Consider the following 22,454-nt stretch of genomic DNA (forward strand, 5'->3'; position numbering starts at 1 on the left):
GTGCCCTGCGATTGGCTGGCAAACCAGTTCAGGGTGTACCCCGACTCCTGCCCGATGACAGCTGGGTTTGGCTCCAGCACGCCCGCGACCCTAGAGAGGAGAAGCGGCTCAGAAAATGGATGGATGGATGGATTATTTTGATGATTGCAGCACATGGCAAATAAAAAAAAATCCCCATATTGAGAAACTAAAATATAACGTCAAATGAAATAGGGAATTAATTCAAGAAATAGTAATTTTTAATGTAGAAAATAGGCTGCAATTTGTATTTCAGAGTACTGAAGAAAAACTTTTCAACTATATTCTAATTTATTGAGAGGTACCTATATTTAAAAAAGTCATGAAATATTTGACTCTGACTGTGTGTAGTCTGGAGTGCATATCTATGACACGAGTTTCACGACAATTAAATTCCTTCATTCCCTTTGGACACCTCATTAGGTACACCGGCGCAGGGGAACTTAAACGCGACTATCCGGCCATCCTGCCTGCAACGAACCGTATACGTTTCAGATTGTAACGCAGCGGTGTTGAAACTCTCCCTTGAGTCCAGGAGTAAACACACATCCACTGCGCTTTAGCCTGAAAGGCACATTTATTTTTCAGTATCAACGACCGAATAATGGCGTCTCGCTCTTGATAGACGAGCCAGCCTCTAGCCCTACGTCATACACGACACGGCTTTTGATTGGCTGACCATTACGTCAAATCCTACAGCACTGACACATTAAAAGCAGTCATTTTAAATCAATGAGGAAAAGCGTTATTGTAACACAATAATCAACAAGTATACGACATATATACATTAAAAATATATATGTACAATGCTATGTAACGCTACTGCTTAAGTTAGGCTTACTTTTGTACTTTATGGGTGTTGGTCAATGCCATATTTCTTTTTAAACCACTTACTTTTCAACTCATAAATAGACGCTCACATACACGCCTCAAATGTTTGCACACGTACACGTCAAACACACTCACATGAACATGTCAGATCTATTCACATACCATCCTCAAATCCATTCATAAAATATACTCAAATCCTTTCCATCTCAAATGCTCGCATACATACCTGTGGGAGATTTATTTTAAGCTAGCTAGCTAGCTAGCTAGCTAGCTAGCTAGCTAGATAGATAGATAGATAGATAGATAGATAGATTCTATCTTTCTATCTATGATGAGAGCATGTGAGTAGTGTAAATGAGAGCATTTGACTAGTGTAAATGAGAGCATTTGAGTAGTGTAAATGAGAGCATTTGACTAGTGCAAATGAGAGCATTTGACTAGTGTAAATGAGAGCATTTGAGTTATGTAAATGAGAGCATATGAGTAGTCAATGAGAGCATTTGAGTAGGGTTAATGAGAGCAAGACCCGTACGTATGAGAGTGTTTGAGTAGTCCTTATGAGAGCCTTTCAGTAGTTTGTGTGTGTGTGGAAGCATTTGAATAGTAAGGGTGAGAGCTAATCCTGAATAATGTCCCTAACGGCCCCTCATAGATATTTGTAATATGAAGAGGAGAGCAGACAATTGTGTGTCAAGCATGAACCCAAAAAAGCTGTCATTACAGAACCAAATGTAGATTTGGCTCTATGCACATTTTTCAAAGTCCAACTCAAGCACTTTAACATCAAATCTATGTTTGATGAACTTACATTTCAAGACAACTTGTTTTGAGAAGTAGAGCGACCAGAGGCATAAGGGAGAGGTAAAGGGGTGCTTGGGGCCCCTTAGCCACTAGGGGGCCCCAAGAAGTGTACGTGTAGTGTATATATTTTTTTTACACATTGTTTATATGTGCCCTGCGATTAGCTGGCGACAATTTGAGGGTGTACCCTGGCTCTCGTCTAGAGTGAACCTGCATTTTTCCTCTTGGGGATTCGTAAATTCACCTATATATATTTTTTGGAACCTATCCGCTGTTATTCACTGAAAAACTCACCTATTCAACCAAAGTATTAAAATACTGCTTTACTGCCACCTTGTGGGACTTATAGGCAATTATAAACTTTTTTATTACCTTACCTAACAGTACTGCAATATATATGGTAAGGTCAGCTCAAATTAATTGTCTTTTGAATGAAATATCATAACTCGGTCAAAGATAAAGTGAGTTCGCCCATGTTGAGCTCTCCAATATTAAAAAGACAACAAATTTGAATGGGATCTAAAAACTGTGGCCAGTGTTCAGTGCACACATTTTTTATTTTTTTTTTACCGCAATGTACAGTGGATGAAGTCAATGCTGCAGCCGTATTGATGAATGCGTTTTTTTTCTCTTTCTAACAAGCGAAAGATTAACTTCTAATGCAAAGCACTTCAAACCACCAATGCCTTTTGCGGTTTTCCCTCTCATGGCTATCAGCCTTTAAGACTGCACTAAATAAACAAGGTTTCCACATCCCTCCCATCTACTGGACTTTAGTATTCCAGCCCGCTATTACCTGAAGCAGCTCCTTGGCAGAACCTCTGCGGTCTACATCCATCTCTAGGCAGCGGTTGAGAAAGTCTCTGAAGACGGACGACAGTCTCTCTGGGTTCTGGAGTTCAGGTGTCCCATTGGTGGCTATCAGGTACAACGCCTGCAAGGATGGATGAGAGAATGCAGAGAAACATATAAGAAAACGCCAGCATGGTTTATCAATGCCATCGTCAGGCACTCCGTCCCATACCCTGAGAGGATTCTCATTTAGATATGGTGGTTCTCCCTCCACCATTTCAATGGCCATGATTCCCAGAGACCAGATGTCCACCTTTGGGCCGTAGGCCTTACGTGTCACCACCTCTGGTGCCATCCAGTAGGGCGTTCCCACCATTGTGCTGCGCTTGTTCTGCTCTGGAGTTATCTGGGCGCAGAAGCCGAAGTCGGCTGTAGTGGGAGGCAAAGGGAAAATCAATCATTGAAAAAAAATTATTTGATTTTCTTTGGCAAATTGGCAGGTTTGAATAAATAACTTACTGAGTTTGACAGATCCATCCATCCCCAAAAGAATGTTATCACTTTTTATGTCTCTGTGGATCACCTGGTTGGAGTGTAGGAAGTCCAACGCTTGAAGACACTGAAGAGAATACAAAGGCATTTTAAATGTTCATTCAATAACTGCATGGGATCAGTGAAAAGCACTCGGGACAAACTAAATTGTAATATTTGTCCCATGAAATTCTATCAATGTATTCCCAAATCCCAACAGTTGATTCTCTTCATTTTGTAGTGTCTTTCATGGCTGCACTGCTAGTACATGTGGATCAGAGTTGAGCCTCTAGTATGTGCTGCCATGTCAATCTCATCTGCCTGGGGCCTTCAAAATAAGTAGTGTTGGCCTATATAACTTAAACTACTGTATATTAGGTGGCACGGTGGCCTCACAGTGCTGAGGAGCGGGGTTCAATCCCCGACCCCGCCTGTGTGGAGTTTGCATGTTCTTCCCGTGCCTGCGTGGGTTTTTTCCGGGCACTCCGGTTTCCTCCCATATCCCAAAAACATCCATAGTAGGTTAATTGAAGTCTCTAAATTGCCCGTAGGTGTGACTGTGAGTGCGGATGGTTGTCTGTTTATGTGTGCCCTGCGATTGGCTGGCAACCAGTTCAGGGTGTACCCCGCCTCCTGCCCGATGATAGCTGGGATAGGCTCCAGCACTCCTGCAACCCTTGTGAGGATAAGCGGCTCAGAAAATGGATGGATGGATGGATACTGTATATTAGAAAATCAGTTTTTTTTTTTTAACAAATCAGATTTAAAATTCGTCCTCACAGGGCCAGTGTGGTGCCCTTCAAGGAAGTCAGCATTTTTCCATCCTGTGATTGGTTGGTTCAGAGCAAAATATTTTACAGCCTACTTTGTCTAGCAAAACACACTTAATATTGTGTATGCCAGTGAGTATAATGTATTTTACAACCCCAATTCCAATGAAGTTGGGACATTGTGTTAAACATAAATAAAAACAGAATACAATGATTTGAAAATCATGTTAAACCTATATTTAATTGAATACAATACAAAGACAAGATATTTAATGTTCAAACTGATAAACTTTATTATTTTTAGCAAATAATCTCAACTTCGAATTTTATGGCTGCAACACGTTACAAAAAAGGTGGGACAGGGTCATGTTTACCACTGTGGTACATCACCTTTTCTTTTAACAACATTCAATAAATGTTTGGGAACTGAGGACGTTAATTGTTGAAGCTTTGTAGGTGGAATTATTTCCCATTCTTGCTTGATGAACAGCTTCAGCTGTTCAACAGTCCGGGGTCTCTGTTGTCGTATTTTACGCTTCATAATGCGCCACACATTTTCAATGGGAGACAGGTCTGGACTGCAGGCAGCTTGGATGGCAGCACGTTTCTCCAAAACCTGTATGTACCTTTCAGCATTAATGGTGCCTTCACAGATGTGTAAGTTACCCATGCCATTGGCACTAACACAGCCCCACACCATCACAGATGCTGGCTTTTGAACTTTGCGTCCATAACAGTCCGGATGGTTCTTTTCCTCTTTGGCCCTGAGGGCACGACGTCCACAATTTCCAAAAACAATTTGAACTGTGGACTCGTCGGACCACAGAACACTTTTCCACTTTGCATCATTTGGGCCCAGAGAAGCCGGCGGCGTGCCTGGGTGTTGTTTATAAATGGCTTTTGATTTGCATAGTAGAGTTTCAAGTTGCACTTACGGATGTAGCGCCGAACTGTATTTACTGACATTAGTTTTCTGAAGTGTTCCTGAGCCCATGTGGTGATATCCTTTACACATTGATGTCGGTTTTTAATGCAGTGCCGTCTGAGGGATCAAAGGTCATGGGCACTCAATGTTGGTTTTCGGTCTTGCCGCTTACATGCAGTGATTTCTTCAGATTCTCTGAACCTTTTGATGATATTATGGACTATAGATGATGAAATCCCTAAATTCCTTGCAATTGTACGTTGAGGAACATTGTCCTTAAACTGTTAGACTATTTTCTCTCGCACTTGTTCACAAAGAGTTGAACCTCGCCCCATATTTGCTTGTGAATGACTGAGCAATTCAGGGAAGCTCCTTTTATACCCAATCATGGCACCCACCTATTCCCAATTAGCCTGTTCACCTGTGGGATGTTCCAAACACGTGTTTGATGAGCATTCCTCAACTTTCTCAGTCTTTTTTGCCACCTGTCCCAGCTTTTTTGGAACGTGTTGCAGCCATAAAATTATAAGTTCATGATTATTTGCTAAAAACAATAAAGTTTATCAGTTTGAACATTAAATATCTTGTCTTTATAGTGTATTCAATTTAATATAGGTTGAACATGATTTGCAAATCATTGTATTCTGTTTTTATTTATGTTTAACACAAATTCCCAACATCATTGGAATTGGGGTTGTATGTTTTTGTCATGTTATTAGATACACAGTATAAGGCCCGACTGACACAGATTCTTTTGAGGCCGATGCCAATTCCGATATGGCAGAAAATAAATCTTCTTTCCAGCTATGATGACTATGCAATGCTATCTGTGGGAATTTTTCTCTATTCATCCAGAAGAACATTTGCGATGTCTGATTTCAAATCTGTTTCCAGTTTTCCCATCTCAAAGTGAAGGTCTTGTCAACGGGGCTCATTTGGGAGTGGGTGTTGCTGCTGAGGCCTCAGCTGTGTATTTTACCTCTCTGCAAACTGCTGCAATCTGGCCCTCGTCCATGCAGGTCTCAGTCACGACATCTGTCAATGAGCCACCGGCCAAATACTCCATAACTACCCAGAGCTCATCCCCTACTAAGTAACTGAAAAAATAATACAATATGTAAGCAGACTATAAACAGCAATAAATCGTCTTGTGTGCTTGATGATATACAGTATAGTCAGATAGGACTGTCAGAATTTGTAATGATAAATATTTTAAAAATGAAATAACAAATGTTAAAAAACAATACTAAAACACAAATCCACTGAAAAAGAAAATGAGAATTTAGGTATTGTTTGTTATTCCTGTCCGTCATCTTCATTCTCCAACAGCAGGGGACAGTAATGTAGCTTTTAAATAATGCTGACCAGCATATAAACAATGAAGGAGCAAAAACAGAAGCGAAAGAATCCAGTGATTGTTGCTACCCCACTAAAATACAGTCAGTCAAACATTCTGATGCAATCTAAATCAAATTAAATGGATATCAGTGCGAGGCATTATAAACTCAGTAATTGACCTGTCCAGGTAGTTCACTATATTTGAGTTTTTGTTTTCCCTCATCACCAAGATCTCATTGATGATCAGCTCCTTCTTGGGTTGCTGCTGCAGGTTCATCTGCTTGATGGCAACCTGAGGGGGATGAAAAAAGATAATCTATGGTTCACAACAATTAACTAATTCCATTTGAATAATTAGGCCCGGCGGCACGGTGGTATACTGGTTAGAGCGTCTGCCTCACAGTTCTGAGGACCGGGGTTCAATCCCCGGCCCCACCTGTGTGGAGTTTGTATGTTCTCCCCGTGCCTGCGTGTGTTTTCTCCAGGCACTCTGGTTTGCTCCCACATCCCAAAAACGTGCGTGGTAGGTTAATTGACAACTCTAAATTGCCCGTAGGTGTGAATGTGAGTGCGAATGGTTCTTTGTTTGTATGTGCCCTGCGATTGGCTGGCAACCAGTTCAGGGTGTCCAGCACGCCCGCGACGCTAGTGAGGAGAAGCGGCTCGGAAAATGGATGGATGGATAATTAAAACCATAATTTTCACTTACCTCTTGGCCGGTTGCTATGTCGATGGCGGTATACACAGTGCCAGAAGCTCTGGAGGGAAAGAAATTATATCAATAACATGCACGTTTAAAGCTTCAAAGCTAAATTAATTATAATGATTTTAAAACAGTTTTATAATATCGCTAACACAAAACAAACAGGAACTTTAAAAAATTGTTTAACTAAATTTAATTGAATGACTATACTTGAGGGGAAATTCAATTTGAATGTGCCACATGACAATAATCCACAACACATCCACCACATCACATTTCCTACTTAATCATCAAGACTGGAGACACAAAGGACATATATCATTTTTACAATCTTGAACAATGTGAGCTAACAATGGCAGATTATATGTCCCCTTCTTAAATGAGTAATTAAAAAAATAATAATAATTCAAAGAAATAATACATATGAGCCCAGGGAAGTAGATACTATGCAGAAAGACAGATTTGTGGTTCTTTGAACACATTTAAGAAAAAGTATAACCCATTCGATTTTCTTATCATCTTTGTGTAAACTTCAGGAGGGTGTCAACAGAGGCTATAAATAATATAATAAACATAATATAATATATACTACTGTATGCTGCTATCATACACTCTAATAATTATGTAATATAAGAGCTTTCACCTTAACTCACAAAGGCTCCAAGTTTACTACACTCACACACACTTACCCTTGTCCTATTTTCTCAAAGCGTGTGTACTTCTTTTTGGGATCCCCCACACTCACGATACTCCCTGAGTCAGAGACAAAACACATGCATAATGATTGTGTGTTCCTGTGCGTGTCTGTGTGTGTGTGTGCATAAATGCTTAAAAAAGTGCATGGTAGAGACACTTTTCCTTCAAGTCTAATTTTAGAAAGTACTGTAAGCCATTTTCGTAGTAGAACTTTAGTGTCACCGTCAGTGAATGAATGTGATCACTCATACGCTCACTGGTCACAACATTAGGTCCAGGTGCACAGAAATGTATTTTTATTTTACCATTATGTGGTTGTAGTTTGCCATGGCATAGGACTACACTTGTACACCACTGCAACCTACAACCCCATTAATGAATACAATTTTTAAAAATGGAACACTGCGATGCCTTACCTATTTTTTTAAAATTGTTTTTAATAATTTGAAGGCAATTGTAACTTATTCCCGTATATCCTCAAATAGTGGCCTACTCTCAAAAATGCATGTCTGGTACCCTCTGCAGCTGAGTAAATAAATGCCCCTGAAGATACAGTACATTTATGCAGCTTAATGTGACTTTAGCTAAGGAATTATTCTTTTTTTTTAAATATACCAAATTTGAAATGATTGCACCTTGAACCTTAAACCTCGCTGGCAGTGTCAACCGAAACTGAGCATTGTGGTCTTCATGAAGGCAGAATTTCAATATACTGAGATGCACGGCAGGGCATTTGAAAAAAATAAAATAAATAAATAAATAAAAAATAACTGTGTGTGGGACAAGTTATGTAGACAGACAGCAATTTCTAAAGATGCATATAAAGACACATACTGAGTCTCTCCAGAATCTCCTCATCCGTCATTTTGGACTTCTTCCTTTGGCGGTCAGTGTGACGATACATTGTGCTCGAAGTGTTGTCGGGCTGGACCTGTGACTCAGGTGGTGTCACAACCTCTTTAATGGGAGTGGGAGGCTTGGGCGGGTCCATGACTGAGCGCGTGTAGATCTGCGGGAGGATGTGAAAGGATGGAGTCATGGCAATGTTTGAATCAGCATGCTTTGACTGCACACACATTCAATAAATGACAAAAAAAAGAAAACAAACACACAGATTTGGTGTGCTCGGGACGAGGCGCTATGACAGGGGGCAGTTCGTCGTCGTCGTCCTCTTCCTCCTCTTCCTCCTCTTCCTCCTCCTCTTCTTCCTCATCCTCCTCTTCTGACACAGGTGGAGCAATCGGGGGTTCTGACGTTGATGTTTTGGCACCCTGCTGGATGGAAAAACATGTACTGTATAATACCACAAATAGGTCCAAGCCAATGGAACCCAAACCAGGAGATGTTTATTAGAATCGATTTTATAAACCTAAAAAATCCTGGGAATCAGAGATGTACCATATTATTAAACGTGGTAAGAAAATGGCAGCACAGTTGTGTTACTCAGGCAGGAATGTTAGCAGGTTGAGAGAGAGCTAAAGGAAAAAGGTGCATTTTTATCAGCGTTAAGGGGTTAGGTTCTCTGTGCCAAGAACCAGGAATGAGAATGCACTTTCTATACACACTGTTACATATTTGACTATCCTAAGTGGAGCAAACATGCTGCAACATTGCAGTGAAGTGCAATGCGTGGATGACCTGCGTGGATGTCCTGGATATGCACGATAAACCTTTCACCAAGTGCAAAGTCTATGCTTCAGACATTTATTATGCTTAACCCTGAGTATTTGTTTCCCACATCCAAAAGTCAGTTAGTTAGCCTTGGATCATTTTCCTCTTATGGAATGGAAACAGGCGGCACGGTGGCCGACTGGTTAGAGCGTCAGCCTCACAGTTCTGGGGACCTGGGTTCAATCCTCGGCCCCGCCTGTGTGGAGTTTGCATGTTCTCCCCGTCCCTGCGTGGGTTTTCTCCGGGCACTCCGGTTTCCTCCCACATCCCAAAAACATGCATGAATTGGAGACTCTAAATTGCCCATAGGCATGACTGTGAGTGCGAATGGTTGTTTGTTCCTATGTGCCCTGCGATTGGCTGGCAACCAGTTCAGGGTGTACCCCGCCTCCTGCCCGATGATGGCTGGGATAGGCTCCAGAACGCCCGCGACCCTAGTGAGGAGAAGCGGCTCAGAAAATGGATGGATGGATGGATGGATGGAATGGAAACATCCATTTCCAGTCTTGTCATGCATAAATGAAGCAGTGCAGCTTAGTTCTGGTGATTAAACAAGAACGAAAGACCCAGTCCTTCGTTCAACCCTACTAGGCCTCTGCCCTGCTCCAATAAGGATTGGGTCAACAGTGCAGTGCATAAATGAGAGTCTGGATGTTTGTAAGTAGTAAAATGTGTTTATTTATTAATTTTTTGTTAAAGCCATGCGGGTATTTGATCAATGATGATGAAGTTACAAGGGAGAGTGTTCAATCAAGTTGGAAAAGAACACGAGCTAGAACATGCAGTTTTAAAGTCATCACAACCCTCCGTGTTCATGCGCCCTGCCTTGCCGCCACCACCAAGAGGTGCCCTTGCTCATATCATATACCCCCCTGACATCATTAAATAGTACTGTCGACCATAGGCGCCATGCCAATACAGAGAGTGATGATGCCTTGAAAAGAAAACATCTGGTAAGTATTTTGTACTCGCCACTGGGCATCATTTAGATCAAATTATTAGACCTTAAAAGCCAATGCAGAGATGTGCAATAGTAATATGGAGGAGTTACCTTGTCAAATAATGCGCTGCAGGTTCTAAGGCTGATAGGAGGCCCAGATGACAGCAGTCGGTTCTGAATGTGAAGGTTGAAAATGGGAGGATTTACTCAAAACAAACCCACACAGTGTTGAAGAGTGAGTGGACTTCAGGGGAGGGGGAGTGCAGGGGGGCGGGGAGGTTGGTACTGAGGGATGGACATTGGGTCCATAAATCTGGGCTCCAACGTGACAGTAGGGATGCTAACGCAATGGAGACATCTTTGTGCACAAATGTCCAAATTCCTAAAGCTGCAATTTTATAAAACTATTCTTTATGTAGACTTTACAGATGTGGGATTACAAAACAAATGATAGTGGTGTGATATCAGTCACCATTATGTCCCTCACAGCTCAAATGCACATTTATTGTTCCAAAAGTCAATAGTCCTTTCAAATTGGATAAATCTCTGTGTACTAAGCCTCAATAAACATATCAAAGATGACACTAAAACCAATTTGTTGTGTTTATGGCAAATTTTGTGGATAGTTTCCTGTCACCAAATTTCTGAATAATAAAACATTTATGAGGAGCTGCAGGTTCTTTCATTTTTCAGTCAACAGTGCTTTCATACTTTCGTTACAGTATGGTTTCTTTGGTACTGTACAGTCTCTAATGCTAAAACGGAGTCACACAGACAATACAGGTGAGGTCAAGATGAGGCTCGGTGCTTATGTCTTCTCAACCTATAATGTGATTTGAAAACTGAAAGGATGTGCAAAGAAGCTAAATATGAATTTTGATTACCACATGCAATGGCAGCAAGTGCAAAACTAAAGACAAGTTTAAGTTAGGTCAAAAAACAAACATCTGCTTTACTTCCACTCTTTGATAGTTCTGCCTGATGGATACACTGAGATCCATCTATTGCACAAGTTCAAAGCAGAGTCCTGTCTGCAGGGCATAGAACCAAGGCAACAGTCTGAGACGCCCTCAAATACGCTCTCACACGCAACCTCTTCGGCTTACTCCCACCATAGCTTGGCCCTTCGCTGGCACTATCCAAGCAGCAGCCCTGCATGATACCAGTGTGATTGGCCCGGGGCGCGAAACCCCCCTTGCCAGACTCGGATTGCACTTCTTCACCCGGCTGAGCGTGTGTGCAGAGAAAGGCCTTAAAAGCATAGATTACTCTGGTCAAAGCTAGGAATGAGGTCAGCCTAGTGGGAGTCCTCCTTGATACAGTTGAGCCTCCACTGAAGCTCCTCTATTGTTTGTATTTGGAAACCTAGTTAAGTAGATCGGACAAATAAACTATGAGCAGCAGTCGCTCTCATAGCAGGATCGGATTTTGGGTTCAAAACTGACTGAAATGGCTGCAAAGTTCGGGGAATTTACTGGGAAAGTATCATGAGTGGAATGTGCACATTTTGCCCATGAAAGGGAAGCATGTGCGCTGATAGTAACTCCAATAAATACTCAGATGAATTGAATGCAAAAAATGTTAAAACTTACCTGTTAGATTTTTACACTGTTATTGAAATTAAGATAAAATATTCTTCCTTCCATTTACTTTGATTGTAAGTATTCTACCATATAATGTAAACAATAATAAACGTCCTTTTCCCATAGAGAGGAAACGGATCTCCAGGGAAGGTCAGGCTATACTGTATGTTACCATTCCTAACAAACAGAGCAAGGGAGCCACCAAAGTAAAAGTAGCATGCAAAACTGAAAAATAAATAAATAAATAAATAAAAATGATAATCCATAATTATACAATGACTCACCAGAGTGTTTGCTGCTATGTAACCATGGGCTGACTTGTCTGAAACATAAAAAAATATGATGTTGTTAAGAAATATATATTTTTTTTAAGAAAAGCTTTCTGTAGTTATTTTTTCGAATATTTTTTTAAAAATTATTATTATTAGCATTTTGGTGCTCCCTACCTCCTGAGGTGAAGCTCATGTACTTCTGGTTGTTGACTGTCTCTTTGGAGTCGTAGAACTTGAGGACATCCAACACAGCCTGTGGGTTCTTCTTCTGCTCCAGCTTGGTGATGTTGGAGGTCTGTAGGAGGCGCGCCCATTGCTCTGGGATGCCCTACAAAGACGCAGAGGGGGTCAAACTTCAAAACCTCTTGACTTTTAAACTAATTATAACATTGCATTTTCAGGAAAACCCTCGGACATCAACAGAAGTCACAAATGGACTGACCTACAGTGCCATGAAAAAGCATCGGCCCCCTTCTCAAATTCTTATATTTTTACATAGTTTCCCCACTTTAATGTTTAAGATCATCAAATAAATGTAAATATCAGACAAATACAACCCAAGTGACCTCAAAATGTTGTTTTTAAATGGTGACTTCATTTATTAAGGAAAAAAACTATATTATTATATTACATTATATTATATTTACATTTGTTTGATGATCTTAAACATTAAAGTGAGGAAACTATGCAAAAATATAAGAATTTGAGAAGGGGGCCAATACTTTTTCATGGCACTGTATAGTTTTGTCCAAAATATTTATTGGCTTCCATTATTATATGTTAGCTATGTTACCATGGTAACTGTAGATGGCACTTGCTGACCAATGGACTAAAGGGTTAAAAAAAAGAATAAATATGATGTCTATTAACTTGGCAGTTTGTCAACATGTTATGGTGTACATACATTCCTGCACACCTGAGATCAAATCCAAGTGCTGTATTAAAAATTCAGTGTCTACATAAAAAAAGATCCACTTTGATTGACAATGTTAGAGAACTATTAATTTCCATCCATTATCTGTACCGCTTATCTTTACTAGGATTGGCGGACGGAAGCCAAAGAACTCCGCCCTGATTCGAACCCCCAACCTCAGAACTGTGAGACGGACGTGGTAACCGCTTCATCACCGTGCCCCCTGTGAAGTATTAATTTGTCCTAATTGTCTTTTTCTAATATTACAAAATACATAGTGTGAAATGATTCATCATAAGCATCACTAATTTCCTCTTTCAAATCTTTTCACCTATGAGTGAATAGAACTGAAGGATGTGACATGGTTCGTTTTAAGTCTAACGAATCAAATTTTTCCATTTTATTTTTCCAGTTCTAGTGTAGCCAAGATCCCTTTGAGCAACTGCTGAAGTTGGACCTAATCTTTTACCATCAAAGTCCAAATCAACCACAGAAAGTCACCGTGACGCCCTCAGTGTGTCACAGCTTGTGAAACAAACAAGGTCTTATTTGTTATTTTTAAAATACACAATTATGCTTTTGGAATTCATGCTACCAAACAAACTGGTTCCCGAGACAAAAACTGTAAAACTTTATTGTTAATTATTTTGCTCTTTGAGTCCATTGAATATAATATGACAGTGAATAATGCCAAGGTTTTTAAAATTTCTTACCTGCAAAATAAACTCCAGTTTTGGCAATTTGTTCCCTTAAATCCAGAGGGAATTCAAGATGTGGATGAAACTTTATCCCCGTTTAATAAATATGAGCAACTGAATATGTAAAATGGGATTTTCAAAGTAAATTTAAAATTCTGCTAATGTTGAACCACAACTAGATGAAACTTGTTTTGAAATCACATATTTTGTCTTATGTATTTATACACTGATGTAGTTCGAATCAGGTAATATTTGTACATATTATTATTATCATCATCATCATCATCATCATCATCATCATATGGTTCTCATTCTCACATACACAATGAATAAAATAAAAGCAATTTTACAAATATTTGTAGTTATGAGGAATTGGTGGATTTACACAAAAACATTGATGGGAATCACCTACATACTCATCATAAATACCAGGTTGAAAAAATAATTTTCATACAAAAAAGTAAAAAAATAAATAAATAAAACAATGACACATAAAATATTCAAATTAGGGTCACAACAGACCGCCAGAAACGGAAATCTTTCATCAGTGGACCTATAGTCACATCCTTATGAAAACTTGATGTTTCATAATGAATGCTGCCAGATGGGTGATCTCTTGCTGTTCTATTGGGTGAAATCGACACTCACTGTAAATTCTCCTGTTACTGCATCAAAGCCCACATGGATGGTGTGTTCAAAGTCGGAAGGAAGCGATATCTCGGGACGCTCCTTCTCCTTCTTCTTGTTTGCTAAACAAAATCAAGAACACAACCTGATTTCGAATGGTACACAAAGTAAATGTGTAGTAGAAGTGAATCAAAACGGGGCTGACCGTGAAGGTGACATGGGGCGAAGGGTACTCACTCTTATCTCCTCCAGGGAAGATGGAGCGCAGGCGCACTTTCTTGATTTTCTCTTCAGGAGCCATTGGAAGTGGTTTAGAGGCGGGATTCACTGATGAAGAGTCTCTGGAACTACTGTTCATTCTCAAGGGAGGGGCTGGTGGTTTCTCTTCAATATCGACACTATCAGACATCTTTAATAGCACTCACAATGTCCTAGAAAAGCGAAAGAGTGAGGTTTCAGCAGTGTGACAATGAAGTCAGCAACATACAGTAAAACATTGTGTACATTGTATGCATGTAGAATTATACTCTGTAAAATTTTGAGTCGGGGAAAGAAAGTGTGGAAACTGACCACCAGCACTTCCCGTTTCCTGTGATATTACACACAAAATGGTGCTAAAGGTCCAGTCAGGGTAGTGATGTATGTACACAGTTCCTTTTCTGGTCAGCTGCTTTCTGAGGCAGCAGAATTGGGGTAATGTGACTGTCACATCAGACAGATCACACCGCATACAGATGGTGCAAAGTGGTCTGAGCTTTGACCTATTTTCTCATTCAAACAGCAGGAACCTGGTTAAAGCACCATTGGCTTGATGCACCCACAAAGTTAATTGAAATAGCTCACATCTGACAACCTGTACTAAATTAAGATTTTCAACACTCGCGTATTTGTCCTCCACCCGCCCATCCCACTAGCATGTTAGACTCCTTTACTGCCTCGCCCTGAGGCCAAGCCCGTCATGTGATGTGCAGCGCGACTCTCCCAGGAAAGCGGGCCAGCCAGGCTGCCCCCTTCATGGAGACCTACATTAACAAACAAAAGCCATCCCTGAGCTCTTTCTGACACAGCGTACACTCCGAATCCTGTATATCACACACATGTGCCTTCATGGTGACCTAAAACTATTTTAAGTGGCACAGGACAAAATGGATGGTTAGGCCGTATTCTTCATCTTCCCACAAGAAATGATACAACCAGATATTTATTAACTCCATTACTATGACAAGGGCTCTGTGCTCTCTTTCCGGTTGATAAGAAATGTTGGTATTCATGTCAAAATATCACTTTTCACAGAAGTGGAACTTGTCCTAATTTAGAAAATTTTAATTTATATTTTGTTATCCAGTACTGTGGAACACCAAAATACTTTCTAATCTGTGTCAAATTGTCTCGAAAGACCTAAAGAAAGATGTTTTTAACGTTTGACATATTTCAAAAAACTTGATAAAAGAGTAATGTTCATGTGCAGCCATCAAATTTTTTACATTCTTAATTGTCATAAAAAAACAAAGCTATATGAACCATAATGTAAAAAAATGTCTCACTCAAATTTGTTAACAAGTAAAAGGACACATATGGTTTATGCTGGACAAATGTATTGGGACACCATAAGGACAAAAGTATTGGGAAAATGCTGGAGTCTTACTCCTTAAATGTACATTTACTTCAAGGCAAAAATGCAAGCAAAAGACAAGCCAAGAGATGCATGGCGTTCAAAGGTCAGAGGTCAGTCAAAACATATGGACACACTAGTTATTGGAATGAGGTGAACTTTCCTATCTCCAAAATCCTGACAGAAAAGTCCTTACAGACTGAGGTTCTGCAGTTTCAGTGGTAAAAAAAAAAAAAAAAAAAAATCAACAGAGTGTGAAAAAGAAAGACATTCAATGAAAAGGGACTTTTAGAGTATGCATGGCTTCGAGAGAAAGAGATGATGGATAGGACGAAGGGATTCTGATGTTGCCACCAAGATGGGAGAGGCTGAAAAAAAACCAAGTCTTTTCTCACCACCAAAAGGTGCCACATCTTAACTGAAAACTGCAGGGATAGGACCTGGCAAGAAGTCCTGATGATGGAGGGGAGGAACTCACTGATCTGACGAGAGCTGCCAGGGAGAAGAAGAAACGTTTCCAATGTAGACAAATTCACTCACCAAATAGGCCTCAAAGACATGTTTCAAGAAGAAACCCTGAAGGTCACTTTGTTGTTTAAGGACTTACGAGAAGGTGGAGCATACAATCCATGTTCTGGTTCATCCCGAAGTCTTCCACATAAAACTCACCCTAACATTTATGAAATGAGGCACAGCACAGACAGCATAGAATTGCCCTAAATAGCTTGGTAAAATGCAGAATTAAGATTCTGTGGAAGTATGGGGATTAGTCAACCCCCTGATTGATTAATTGATTGAGAGTCTGTCAGGAAGTTTGGAGCAAAAGCTTCAAAGGGCAACAAAGAAGGAGCTTCAACATTATACACTTTCTTCTTATCATGTGGCTGCTTATTACAAAAACATTCATTCATTCAGTCATCTTCCGTTCCACTTATCCTCACTAGGGTCACGGGCGTGGTGGAGCCTATCCCAGCTAACTTTGGGCGAGAGGCGGGGTACCAACCATTCGCAATTTAGAGTATTCAATTAACCTACCCTGCATGTTTTTAGGATGTGGGAGGAAACCGGAGTACCCGGAGAAAACCTACGCAGGCACGGGGAGAACATGCAAACTCCACACAGGCGGAGCCGGGATTTGAACCCCGGTCCTCAGAACTGTGAGGCAGATGTGCTAGGTAGATGTGCTAATCAGTCTCCACCGTGCCGCATTCCATCCATCCATCCATTTTCTGAGCCGCTTCTCCTCACTAGGGTCGCGGGCGTGCTGGAGCCTATCCCAGCTGTCATCGGGCAAGAGGCGGGGTACACCCTGAACTGGTTGCCAGCCAATCGCAGGGCACATAGGAACAAACAACCATTCGCACTCACAGTCATGCCTACGGGCAATTTAGAGTCTCCAATTCATGCATGTTTTTGGGATGTGGGAGGAAACCGGAGTACCCGGAGAAAACCCACGCAGGCACGGGGAGAACATGCAAACTCCACACAGGCGGGGCCGGGGATTGAACCCGGGTCCTCAGAACTGTGAGGCTGACGCTCTAACCAGTCGGCCACCGTGCCGCATTCCAAAAACATATTTTAAAAATTTGCATTCATTTTTTACAAATGGAGCTTTAAGAATTCACGTTACATTGTCTTTGTTGCACGCAAGTGCAAGAAGGGCAGACTATAGATAAAATGTTGCGCTCATTAATGTATTTTTAGAAAGACATTTTCTGGTTGGGTCTGTGTTTAACAAACACTGTGTTTACAGTCTAAAGCAGCATGGTGTCTCTAACAACAACGGGAGGATAAAAACCAGACGATTAAATGTGACTCACCTATCAATGCAGGTCTGAAGTGTCTTTAAAGCGACTGATGACTATCATTGTGAGTACTGATCATGCACCGTGGTTTGCCTAATATGACAGCTGCAACTGAGATGCGATCAATGGGGGATCACTATCCATCCATCCAACCATTTTCTGAGCCGCTTCTCCTCACTAGGGTCGCGGGCGTGCTGGAGCCTATCCCAGCTATAATCGGGCAGGAGGCGGGGTACACCCTGAACTGGTTGCCAGCCAATCGCAGGGCACATACAAACAAACAACCATTCGCACTCACATGCACATATAGAGCCAATTTAGAGTTGTCAATTAGCCTACCATGCATGTTTTTGGGATGTGGGAGGAAACCGGAGTGCCCAGAGAAAACCCACGCAACATGCAAACTCCACACAGGCGGGGCCGGTGATTGAACCCGGGTCCTCAGAACTGTGAGGCAGACGTTCTAACCAGTCGTCCACCGTGCTGCCGGGGGATCACTATCTGGTCACAAATTACAGAGGGAAAATTTATCAATAGTAGCAGCAACACGTAATGAACCCTGCTGACATGCATATGACTCTCACTCTATAATTCATCCTCAAATACAACGCCTCGTGTCCTCCTTTGTGACACGTAAAACATGAAAACACAGCCACAAACAAGTTCACAACATAAAATTGTATTTTTCTTTCCCTCCTACTACAGACAACAGCTCCACAAAAAACTAATTGTCTTTACCAAACTTTACTGTTATGAAGCTGCTACAAAACTATGGAAAATAATCAATATTAAACTGTACAACACTGTTTTAACTTACCTAATGGAAAAAAAGGCAATACTCGGACCTCTCTAATATGGCTGGGCAGAAGAAGATTCCAAAAGAAACTCTCCCTATCATAATAAAAAAACAATGTTTAGCTTACTTCCAACACATCCATCCATTTCTGAGCCGCTTCTCCTCACTAGGGTCGCGGGAGCCTATCCCAGCTATCATCGGGCAGGAGGCGGGGTACACCCTGAACTGGTTGCCAGCCAATCCCAGGGCACATACAAACAAACAACCATTCACACTCGCATTCACACCTACGGGCAATTTAGTCTCCAATTCATGCATGTTTTTGGGATGTGGGAGGAAACCAGAGTGCCCGGAGAAAACCCACGCAGGCACGGAGAGAACATGCGAGCTCCACACAGGCGGGGCCGGGGATTGAACCCCGATCCTCAGAACTGTGAGGCTGACGCGCTAACCAGTCGCCCACCGTGCCGCCACTTCCAACACATTTTTTCTAATTCTTCAAAGATACAAAGCACTTCTCTCTGAGGAGGGCAAGATCTGTTTGGATGCCTATGGAAAAGTGGTGGCAATGTCACTGATAAATTATCTTATGTTCTTTTAAACAACACTGCAGCAGCCACTACTAAACGGTCGCTCATTAAAGATTTGACATTTATTTGCGTATTGAAGTAAAAGTATATTTTGCTTTAGATCACTCAGTTTGTTACCGTTTGGTTGCAGAATTTGATCAAGCAAATGTTAAATAAGTCCTTCTGTTATGATGTTTTCCTCTATATTGAATTAACGTTATTAGAAAATGTTTTTTAAACATTACCTGTACAGTTAATAAAGGTTTTTAATATTGCAACAGTTTGACCTTGGAATGGATTGGTGTTTTCTTTTATCCGAACAAACCTTAATTTGACCAAAACAATATGAATTATGTTCAACTTTTGAAATTGTATTAACCTCAGGATAGGATAAAATATATGAAAGTCTATTAGTCATTATTATGGTGATTATTTAATTCCAATAGAATTATAATTTCTTGATTTAATTTTAAACTTCTCCTTGAATGTCTATTTTTAGCCGATGTCGTCCACGCCTTGGAGAAAGCTAACGTCTTAATTGTGCTCATATAAAAAGCCTATATTCATTCATAATATGCCAACTGGAGCATGATTACACAATATCAAAAGCAAAGCTAAATGGATTCAAAGACCGCATGCACATCTTCTACTTTAAATGTCCATTCAGCCTGACCCCTGACAACCTGCAGTTTTGAAGAATTCTCTTTTCACATATTTATTGAAGGGAGAGTCTTCTTTGCAAAGACAAACCTGTAGCAAGTAGCACGTTTATCTCCCAGCCGCTCGTTTGTATGCCGCACAGTGTGCAAACATCTCTAATCAGTTAGCAGGGAGCTATTATTAGCCACGAGCCAGATGTCACTGCCTGATCTTGTTTTACCTAATTGTGGCCTTTTCCTAGATCGCCTCAAAATCATTTATAAACCAATAATTACTTACACAGTACATACAGGTGGCCTTTATTTTTATCTTTTAGTTGTAGTTGTGGCTGCTCAATTTGCATTCAAATACAACTTTACTGCAGTTAAATTAGGTCAAAACGTACAGTACTTATTTGGACCTAGTTTCATTAAATAAGAACTTTATTGACAAGCTAAAACTTTACTTGCACATTGTTTTAAAATGTATCTTTCATGTAATTAATTTTATCATTCATATTGATCAACATTGGCGTTAGTAAGTGTTTGATTTCAAGATCTCATTTGATCAGGCTAAGTGTTTAAGGATTCAGTTGATCGGCTCAAACGGTTGAGGGATAACATTTCCCTTATTAAACAAACTGAGAGAACTGGTTAGTCCACCCTGCAGACTAATTTATTCACCACCAAACCCTCACCTTCCCTAAAGCTCCCTGCTGGGGAGGCGTGAGAGCCCATACTGTCTGCCATTTAATATTTAGCTGTGTGTCGCTTTTTCGTAGTCGCACATGCAGGAGCTAGCTCACACCCAAAAGCGCACGTTAAACCTGACATTTTAATAAAAAGATCATTTTAATGGGTTTGTGCAGCAACTATATTTTCTGTTCTCTCTTTCATTGATGGCATGTCGTCAGCGCAAATAGAAAATTAAAAGTGTGAAACAAATCAAATAGTCATAGCTGACAATTTTGCTGTATAGATTATGAGGAGGAGATTGCGATGGAATAAAAGTATTAATGTGAAAAAGTCTACTTTGTCAGGTAACCTCTAGTATAGCCCAAACCGAAATTATCTGTCAAGTGGACATCTGTAGGATCCTGAAAGCATTTTAAGCGCATTTACAAGGCAACTTGTCTGTTTTGAAGAAAAAGCAATTCCTGCTTAGAGAGAGGTTACTGAAACCATATCTCCATGATTAGTCTTTTATTTTGACGTTTTACAGTTTGAAAAGAGCTACCTACTATATATCTCAACTTAGAAGAAGCTGTTCTACTTCTATTTTTAAGCACACTTAAAATTCAAATATGATGTATTTGGTAATGTATTTGTATTATTGTTATAGTTTTCATACACATTATTTATTTCAATTGAATTATTTTGATTTAGAATTGTCATGTATTAAAGGAGGAACTGCATTCTGGGCCAGATAAATGGATGAACTGATGCCTAGAGCTACATGTATGCTGCTGGGCTAAATGACTATTTAAAAAAAAATATCACAATCATTAAGAATATAAAAAATATTTAGCATTTCTGCATAAGGTAAATTCGTTGTGTCCGTTTTGAGGTAGACACTGATCACATTAATCTGGCTCTGGTTCTGGACCTGCCAAAATGTTAACCCTCTATACCAGCAGGTAGCAATTTCAATTAGCTAGCATTATTGCTAGCAATGATGTCACACAACAAATACACACTTTTGCTTGCACAAGGATGCCATATTAACAGCCAATCATATCTCCTAATGGCCTTGCATCAAATGACACACTGTTACTGTCAGACAATCATGTTCAGTCAAGGTGTGTTGTTGCTTGCATCATTGGCATCCATCCATCCATCCATCCATTTTCTGAGCCACTTCTTCTCACTCGGGTCGCGGGCGTGCTAGAGCCAATCCCAGCTGTCATCGGGCAGGAGGCGGGGTACACCCTGAACTGGTTGCCAGCCAATCGCAGGGCACATAGAAACAAAAGACCCATTCGCACTCACAGTCATGCCTACGGGCAATTTAGAGTCTCCAATTAATGCATGTTTTTGGGATGTGGGAGGAAACCGGAGTGCCCGGAGAAAACCCACGCAGGCACGGGGAGAACATGCAAACTCCACACAGGCGGGGCCGGGGATTGAACCCGGGTCCTCAGAACTGTGAGGCTGACGCTCTAACCAGTCGGCCACCGTGTCATTGGCATGTGACACAAAAACAGAAGGAGTGCAGCAATAAAAACGACAACATGAATTGCTGACAAATATAATTGCTTGTGGCCGTGTGTGCGTGCAGAAACGCCAGGAGCATAAATGTAACAAATTTATTCTACCGATCTTACAGTTTGGAATAGGAAATATATTTGTAATCTAAATTTGCCTCGTGTTAGTAATAGCCCTAATGCTGTGTTTTGGGTTTATTTGTGGGTTTCCAGTCACATTCAATGAATAGATAATTGAAAAGTATCTACACTCAGTGGACACTTCCTAAAATAAATGACAATAAATACAAGAAGTGTCTTTACAAAATTCAATTTATTATAATATTTAAGTTACTTTATTCTTCTATAAAGGGGCAAAATACTATAGTGGAAAGACATCGCAATATGAGTAGTGCAGTACTACACCAACCAGAATTTAATAATTTGTTACTTTGTAAATGAATCGTACATTGTCTTTGTAAAAGGCAGTCTTTCTTACAAAACTCTTGCATTGAATTCCAGTAAATTTTGCAACTGCACCAAATGTAGCTGGTGTGTGTACAATGATTACTAAATTGAATCAAATTAAACATTTTTGCTGAATCTATTTTTCTACTACTCTCAAGTTCACATTCTCCAACTATACTGCATATAAAACAGTTTGAATATGAGCGTCATATTCGCTTTTGAGCAAGTACATTACCAGAAACCGTACACAATAGTTGCACCTCCTTACAGCTGA

General features: G+C 40.4%; 1 protein-coding gene across 5 annotated transcripts in view; it reads right to left on the bottom strand.

Moving 5' to 3' along the window:
- Nucleotides 1-22,454, bottom strand: part of LOC133466921 (serine/threonine-protein kinase PAK 3) — a 32,165-nt gene that overhangs the window by 4,461 nt on the left and 5,250 nt on the right. The window contains exons 1-16 of one of the 5 annotated variants that reach the window (XM_061751112.1): nt 16,329-16,780; nt 16,117-16,213; nt 14,347-14,540; nt 14,131-14,231; nt 12,046-12,199; nt 11,884-11,921; nt 10,128-10,190; nt 8,518-8,679; nt 8,240-8,414; nt 7,399-7,462; nt 6,716-6,764; nt 6,186-6,298; nt 5,648-5,765; nt 2,962-3,061; nt 2,675-2,871; nt 2,447-2,584 (exon numbers count right to left, since the gene is read on the bottom strand). In XM_061751112.1, the coding sequence (XP_061607096.1) occupies nt 2,447-2,584; nt 2,675-2,871; nt 2,962-3,061; nt 5,648-5,765; nt 6,186-6,298; nt 6,716-6,764; nt 7,399-7,462; nt 8,240-8,414; nt 8,518-8,679; nt 10,128-10,190; nt 11,884-11,921; nt 12,046-12,199; nt 14,131-14,231; nt 14,347-14,518 (1,644 nt within the window). In that variant the 5' untranslated portion in view covers nt 14,519-14,540; nt 16,117-16,213; nt 16,329-16,780. Of the gene's footprint in view, nt 1-2,446; nt 2,585-2,674; nt 2,872-2,961; nt 3,062-5,647; nt 5,766-6,185; nt 6,299-6,715; nt 6,765-7,398; nt 7,463-8,239; nt 8,415-8,517; nt 8,680-10,127; nt 10,191-11,883; nt 11,922-12,045; nt 12,200-14,130; nt 14,232-14,346; nt 14,541-16,116; nt 16,214-16,328; nt 16,781-22,454 lie in introns of those variants that run through there. The other 4 variants (XM_061751113.1, XM_061751110.1, XM_061751115.1 and 1 more) reach the window with 4 other exon arrangements.

The sequence above is a fragment of the Phyllopteryx taeniolatus genome, chromosome 17, assembly GCF_024500385.1.
Source record: "Phyllopteryx taeniolatus isolate TA_2022b chromosome 17, UOR_Ptae_1.2, whole genome shotgun sequence".
Lineage (NCBI taxonomy): Eukaryota > Metazoa > Chordata > Actinopteri > Syngnathiformes > Syngnathidae > Phyllopteryx > Phyllopteryx taeniolatus.